General features: G+C 33.2%; 1 protein-coding gene across 1 annotated transcript; it reads right to left on the bottom strand.

Annotated features, from left to right (window-relative positions):
- Positions 1-1809: 1809 nt before the first annotated feature.
- Positions 1810-5453, bottom strand: LOC117687436 (tripartite motif-containing protein 66). Its single transcript, XM_034463911.2, has 2 exons — positions 5327-5453; positions 1810-3247 (listed from the first exon to the last, which is right to left on the bottom strand). The coding sequence occupies exon 2, from the start codon at positions 3230-3232 to the stop codon at positions 2123-2125; it is 1110 nt and encodes a 369-aa protein (XP_034319802.2). The 5' UTR covers positions 3233-3247; positions 5327-5453; the 3' UTR covers positions 1810-2122.
- Between the last annotated feature and the right edge of the window lie 2649 nt (positions 5454-8102).

Here is an 8102-nt window from a genome sequence, read left to right as displayed (position 1 = left end):
TCTGTGTTTCAAATCCAACCTTTATCAAACAGTTTTGGCAAGGTGTTCGCTCTTGAGATGTGTAAACATTTCAAATCGACAATTCTTTGTAAATATTTTTACGACAATCAAGAACAAGATAGTAATCGTTCTACAAGGCAAGATAAACCCCTTAGTGTAGATAAAAACGCATTTGATAATGATTATGTAATTTCCATTTGTGTTTTTGGCAAAAACTTCACAGAGATTTCTTTCTGATAAGAATAACGATATCGCTTTTCTGATAAACTTTATTTTCGTTCTAAATTTGATTATGGCCATGCTCCACTACTTGTAATTGGTTAGAAATATCTTATAAAAATCAAGAATTCGGTTTACAAATCTAGCATCTTATTTACTATTAATATAATAAAATATTGTTTAATGAAATAAACATAAAATGAAAAATATCAATAAAATTAGAAAAAATTAACAATAATATACAAATTCCAAACAGATATAAAAATGTAAAATAGTTTACGGTAACAAATCAGCACAATTCATTCCTCATTTACTATATTTAATTTCTCCACAAAATCCAGTTACTACAACGTACATGAATATATTAAAGGCGATTTTTTTCTTCTAGAAAATTTAAATGAGACGTTGTTACTACGGAATTTTCTACAAATTTTCTTTGGAATATCCACTCTAAAAAATCACTCATCCCCAAGAGGAATAGACATAGAAATCATATTGAGGCTCGATGGTCAACAAACGACCATCAGATTTACCTTATAATTTGAAATATATTCATGGTCACCATTGTTTAGTAAAGAAAAAATCCAAATACCTTAAATTTAAAATTTGAACATTTCCTTTATCTTTATACAGAGCTATTCATTTCAAGGAAATTAATGAATTCTAAAATGGCAATAACATTTCAGCCTTTTTAAGTAAATAAACATGCTACATGTAATTCGCTTCTAAAGAAAACCCTTGAAGGATACTAGTAAATGGTATCATACAGGATTGCATGTAATAAGACCACATAAAAATAAAGTGATAAAGGGTCACATAATTCATGATCAGACAGTACTAAGTCCAAGGCTTACCATACATATATATTACATTAGGATCTTCTATAATTTTCATTAACAATGATAATTAAATGCATACAACAATTTTGATAATTATCTAGACAAAGAAGGATTGATAAAAAATAATATAATTTTGACCAAAAATATTCTACACCTATTAAATCGACCCAGTAAAGTCCATAAATTAATATACTGGTTTATTTAAAAAAATCTTTACGAATGGATAAACTGGAATCGATATCTATTTCAAAAGAATCTTTTTAAAATCTTGAAATTCCCGACACCAGCCATAGCCAAATAATGTATTTTTCTTGGACAAATTTATATTGGATAAGATATTTCAAAACCTAGCAACATGTTTGCAAATTATGTATTAAAGTAACTAAGAATTTTGGAAACATGTCAGTCTATAGTAAAGCATTTTAAAAGAATATCTCATTGTGAATTATTGTTAGCAGTTGACATTCCACACCAAGAATTTAGCTGCATGAATTTATTTTTAAGCTCATGCGCGGATCTAGAGGGGGGGTCGGGGGGGTCCCGACCCCCCCTGGAAAATGAAAATTTATTAAATTTACATAGTAAAATTATCGCGAAAATATGCCTCGGACCCCCCCTGGCAAACACAATTATCCTTCGGACCCCCCCCCCCTGGAAAAATTTTCTGGATCCGCGCATGAAAGCTTTTTATGGATCCTTTATTTGAACGCAGATCTATTAGGGAAGAACATGTAAAGGTAAATGTTCGTCCACCCGAATTTTTTCAGACCGGGAGCAACAGACCTGCAGCTACATGTAGAGAGGTAAATGTTAGCACTGTCGTGAATGTCGGTATAACCAACATGATAATGTAAGCTCCTCCTTACGAAATGTTTCTAAATTAAATTTGTAAAGGAGAGCTGTTTTCGCCTAATAAAATCAAAATGGGGTTTTATTCAAACGCAATGACATCTTGTTTTTATCTTTTCAATTAAGTTGTAATGCTGTGAAAGTTTCTCCACAGATACAATCGCGTTTTTATATTCTTCACATAAGTTATCTTAATTTTTCAAGATTTTTTATTGTTATTTATGATTTGCATTCCCGAACGTAAAACCTGAAGGGTTGTTTGAACTTCCGAAGAAACTTGGTGATTGATGAGAGGGCATACTACTCCCAAACGAAAAACCAGTGCCTGAGGTGCTGCTGCTTCCGAAAAGGTCTACACTACGAGGCTTACTTCCGAAACCCATAAAGCCTCCACCAAACGCAGAGCCCGCATTTTGAGGAGTACACCCACAGTTAAAACCTGCATTACGAGACGTCCGAAAATTAACAGATTGAGAACTTCCTGGGGTTCCGAACCCATCTGTTGACTGAAAGCCAAAAGCAGGGCAATTGCTTGCTTTTAAAAGACTGAGTGGTTTAGAGGTTTTATTCATTTGAAATCCTCCAAACATATTGACAATTTGTTCTTTTCTGATTAGTCCAGGTACAAAATTCGGATAAAATAGTCTTAATTCATTATAACTTTTCCTAAATGTTTCATTTTTTGACTTATAACTCATCATGGCTGTGACATCAGATGTGTTAAGAATGCTTCTGTTATTTAAGATAATTCCTTTCAGTTCCTTTTCAGTTCTTGCTGCCAACGACTCTGTTTCTGTATTCTCCTTAGATTGGTTCTTTTGTTTGGTAACCTCTTCACGCATTTGAATGCCTATGTCACGCACAATCTTGCAGATTGCATCTTCTTGATCTTGTATGGCAGAGAGAACTTTATCAAATTCAGCGGAAGGTACACCTGCCATAACACCTCTGTATGCTGGAGCAATGTCATTTTCCAGCCCTGTAAGATCATCAATTATTTGTTTTTTGCTTTTCTGGATAATTTCTTCAATGTCAGTAATGTCGTGCTTTTTGTGTGTAGTTGTTACACACATTACACACATTGGTTCATGACAATCTCTGCAGAACAACTCGCAACGGTTTTTCTTGTGGGAGTTGCATTCAGGTAAGACATGTCCTTTCTTTTTGTTTATAAACTCAACAATTTCGTGTCTGTTTGTTTTGTCCGCCAAGTGGGTAAGAGTACAGGGAGAGCAAAGATCAACACGACAAAGGTTACAGTGGTGTTCTACAGGATTGGTACACAAATGACAGAAGATGGCGTCTTGTCCTTGGGTAGAGGCCATGATTGTACATTGATGCTGAAATCAATCAAAAACATAAGTCTCAGAAAAAGTTCATGATGGTGACAATATACATTAATTGCATGATGGTGAGGAAAATATGAACATTTATTCATTCCCCTAAGAAAAAAGATGGCTCTGCCCGCGGGAAATATGATATTTCTTGGGGAATGAATGTTCATATCCGAATATTCATGCAGTAAATTTTTATTATACCGAAGAACATATGATTACCCCAAATTCATTACTTTCTAATAATTTTTCGACTTGTCAAAAGCAATTACGTAGTTATTGTTAGAGTATATTCTGAATGTCTATCATAACTTTCATAGATTAGAATTAAACGTAATAAAATTGGTTTTGTGATATAAAAGGAATTTAAATGATAATCTATGATTTGATCATATTTTTCAGCATCGTGTGCTCACATCGGCTTTTTCATACATTTGGAATGAAAAATCCTGAGACTTCCGAAGAGGTGAGACACGATATTTATTCCTCGGAAAACACGACGTTTTGTTTGCCCTTTCACTAACTTTCTAGACCAATCAGATGACGCATTATATAAAATAATCATATTAAGGTACAATATTAAATGCTGTGTCGCATAGTTATTCAATTATTTCAATTAAACTTGTAACTATTTAAGGAATCATTCTTTGAGCATATTGATAATTTCGGTTCGGGCCTGGTCAAATCCAATTAAGCCCGGAGGGCTTTATGATTGATTTGATCACGTCCCGATCGAAATTATCACCTCACAATATTCAAAGAATGATTCCTTATTACTTATATTAATATTATTTTCAGCCATTGTTCGATTACACTACCGATCAGACCCAACCTAACAGAAAGTAAACCCAAACTTAACCCTGGATTTACTTTCTGGGATTACTCTGGGTTTACTCCGGGTTTACTAGAGTGGATCCAGAGTAAACCCAAAGTAAACCCGGTGTGGACACAGAGAGTAAACTCCATCAGAAGTATACCCATGAAAGCAGACGCTACATGTGTATTCGGAATATACAAGGGGCAAGGATAACAGGCAGTTAGATGGTAAGACTAAATACAGGTCAGCTTCACACCTCAGTGCGTACAGTTAACCCCAAAAGCAATTTTCGAGTAAACCCAAAGTAAACCCCGAGTGGACCCAAAATGTCAAAAAGTAAACCCAGAGTAAACCCAAAATAAACCCAGAAAGTAAACCCGGGGTTTATTTAGGGTTTACTCTGGTGTTAAGTTGGGTCTGATCGGTACTGTAAAACACAGCTGGCGCCCCAATTATACGCCATTTGATGTTATAGGTTATATAGTACAAAAATCGATTCGTAGTGATATCACAGGCAAAGACACTGGAAAATGTAAATATTCATTGTTTATTTCAATAAGATCTTGGGAAATCAAGTGCTATCTTAACAAATTAATTACATTCGAAATTACCTTTAATGAAACACTATCCACCATTAATAAAACTTTACAATGCATCCCCCACCAACCCCGACCCCAAAATTTTTTACTCAACACACGCATGGATTATTATCGCAAGTTAATTGTATTTCTCGTAACAAAGCTATGTTTGCAAACTCATAAATTTATATGCATACGTGGTAGGTGTTAATCAATCTTGCATCCATATTGCTGATAAAAGCGTTAGCTCTGTTGATTTGCAGATGTTTAACCAGGTTTTTTTTAAATAGACATGTATCTATTCTTAAATTATGCACGAACTTAACTTAGTTGAACTTGTTTTGTAATCATTTGTTGCTGGTGTTGATAATACATACCCAAGGAATATAAATGTATATGATAGATACACACATCAGCATTCCATAGTAAAGAGAATTGTGACACAAACTGTATAGTTGTTTGTGTTCTGAAAGTCAGTAGTTGAAGTTGTGTTCCATGGGAGAATGTTTTTAAAAAATATATTTTAAAAGAGTGTTTCTAACCAAATATCAAGTCAAGAGGATATCAGTCAAGATTTGCAAAATATGAAGAAAAAAACCCCCAAAAATTCTGTAATCATCATTGTATCCACATACATTTGTACAACCGATGTATCTGAATTAATTAAAAACTAATAACAAATGTACTTACTTTGATGAATCTCGATTTCTTAAATTATACCGTATAAAACGATCGTTTGTATGTTGTATTTACGTTTTGAGAGACAAAAAAAACATGGCTGACACGATCCAGACGGAGATCGTAGAACTATGCTATTTATAGCACTTTTTTCTGCCTTGCGTTGCGATCTATTTACAACCATAACCACTAAACATGTTTCAAACTAAGTTTAAGGTACTAATAGCAAGCAAAGTTATATTTAATGAGTCAATCTATAATATGATTTACGGTGCGACCGTTGGGGCGAGCGCAGCATGTGATCAAATAATGAATTATGATAAATCAATAAAAATTAAAGTAGCAACGTAACGTAAATGAAATTGAATGCAAAAAAAAAAAAAAATAAAAAAAAATAAAACGATTTTTATCTATTTATAAGTAGATTTTATCCCAAATACAATGTTGTTTAATAATAAAGATTTTTACATAATGTTCATTGCAGTTTATTTTTTCTTTTCTTGCAGCAGACATTTTTCTTAAACTTACATATAAAAAAACTGACTTATAATAGAGTTCCCCCCTTTTAAAAAAAATGATAATTTTTTTTTAATTTACGTATTGAAAAAATTGCTGATCATATAAGGAAAATGGAGCCCCCCCCCCTCCCCCTTTGGGAACATCATAAATGGATGTGAAAATAAAAGTATCATTGAGAAGCTAAAGAGCTAAAGGCATACTACGCACTCCGCAATCCTCACCCCAGATTAGAATTTTCCTGATTTTGAGAATTATCTCTTTTTTCTCCGTTAGTCTTATGTAATGGAATTACGTTGTGTCAGCAGTATATTTACAATGCATGTACATAGTCTTTTATCTTAGAGTGGGGAATGAGAAACTATTTTTTCAGGGAACTGCTGGTCCGTTTAAAACGGACATTACTGGTCTAAGTAACTGACGCCAATAAAAATCCGTTGAATTAATGTGCAACTAGTCCGAATTTTCTATTCACACACACCTTTCCGGAAGAGCTCGCTTCGCTCGCTATTATACTAATGTACTTTTATATAATTTGGGACAGTTTAAACGAGTATATCATAGGTGGAAATTAAATTTATTTTCAATATTTAATTTGTTCTCTATTGATTGTAAAATATGAGGCATAGTTTTAGAAATGATTCGAATCTGCTCAAAACTTTAATTTAACGTCAAGCTGATTGATAGGTTTTCCATGCGCGTCATATTGCGACGCATGCATGTAATATATTACAATATATATTAATTGGGTTCGCTAGTCAAAAAGTGCGTTACAACCAAAGTTCATCTTTTAACATATTAAAGCATGAACCTTCAAAGGACAAGCTAGTACATGTAAATGAAGACGGTAAAAAATTAAAATTAAGTTGGAAATAACAGCTTAACTTTTACTTCAAAATTTCGAAGTTTCCGGAATTTAGATGAGGTTCAATTCCATAAAGATCTCCGTGCGGTAGAGTGGAATGAAATTAAGAAATTGAGGGACGTAAATCTAATGTGGAACGATTTTATGACAAAATCTACACTTTAAAGAACGGAGAATAAATGTCAATTCAAAGGAGTGGATAACTGATGAAATTTTGAATGAAATTCACAATCGAAAATATCAACAAGAAAGAGCCTTAAGATCCAAATCAGCGGACGACTGGAAACTTTACAAAACCATCAGAAATCGTGTAACCCTCAAGATCAGAGAAGCGAAACAGGATTTTGTTGAAGAAGCAATCGATCAGTGTAACAATTGTCCAAAAGACATGTGGTCGCGGATAAAACAGTTTTTACCATCTTACTGTCGACATTTTTATATGCAGTTGAAAAACTTCAGTTTTGGACACACGGGGAAATTCCGGTTCTGTAGCTACACGTTTGGTAAAACAATAACATCTCATTTTTATATTTATTACATGTACAGACTACTTTCATTTTTTTAAGTTGATGCTTTTTAAACATGTTATTACTAAGTATGTAACAAATATAATAATAAATACCCTTTTCCATATCACAGCGGTATCAGCCCTCGACCAATATCATCACCCGGGCCTTCGTCTCTTGGGCTGATATTGGAGTCTCGGGCTGATACTGGCTGTGATATGGAAAAGGGTATCTATTATTCTCTATATATTTTATATACTAGTAAGTATTTATCATTCTGGCAAAGGACCAGTTCTCGCCGCTGCAATGTAACGTCACAACTTAATATGCAATATTAAGTGGTGGCGAGAATGGGTACTTGGTTAGAATTTGTCTTAGACCAGCATATTATTCAAACAATAAAATGCTTTCATTGATAATTCATGCGGGATATGAAGGTGGCGACATTGCGGGAAAAAATACATAACGCTACCTCCATAACCCGCACAAATCATCAAAGAAAGCATTTTATTGTTTATATTCTTTCTTAAGGATGACGTTTACTCAGAATGAAAAAAAAATCCACTTATGATAATGAAAAACCATCTATTGTGTGTTATAGACCTTTGCTTGTATTGTTATTTTTCACTTTCAGAAAAGTAGGTCAATGACCTACTTTTTGAGTTAATGGCCATTGAATATTTATTGAAAAATCAAGAAAAATCCCGTAAAATTTAACACTACGATTGAGATTTTCTTAATTATAAAAATATTACAAATAATTAAACACTTTAAAAAATAAGATATAGTTTATGAATGGTAGTGGCACTAAATAAGTACACAACATTAAGATTTCAGCATCAATTTTAAAAAATAATTCAGTTCGAATTTCCTCTATGAATTTTCAAATCTCTACCCATTT

This window comes from Magallana gigas, chromosome 1, assembly GCF_963853765.1.
Source record: "Magallana gigas chromosome 1, xbMagGiga1.1, whole genome shotgun sequence".
NCBI classification, from domain to species: domain Eukaryota; kingdom Metazoa; phylum Mollusca; class Bivalvia; order Ostreida; family Ostreidae; genus Magallana; species Magallana gigas.
The sequence above is the reverse complement of the archived record's forward strand: the minus strand, read 5'-3'. Positions and strand labels throughout refer to the sequence as shown.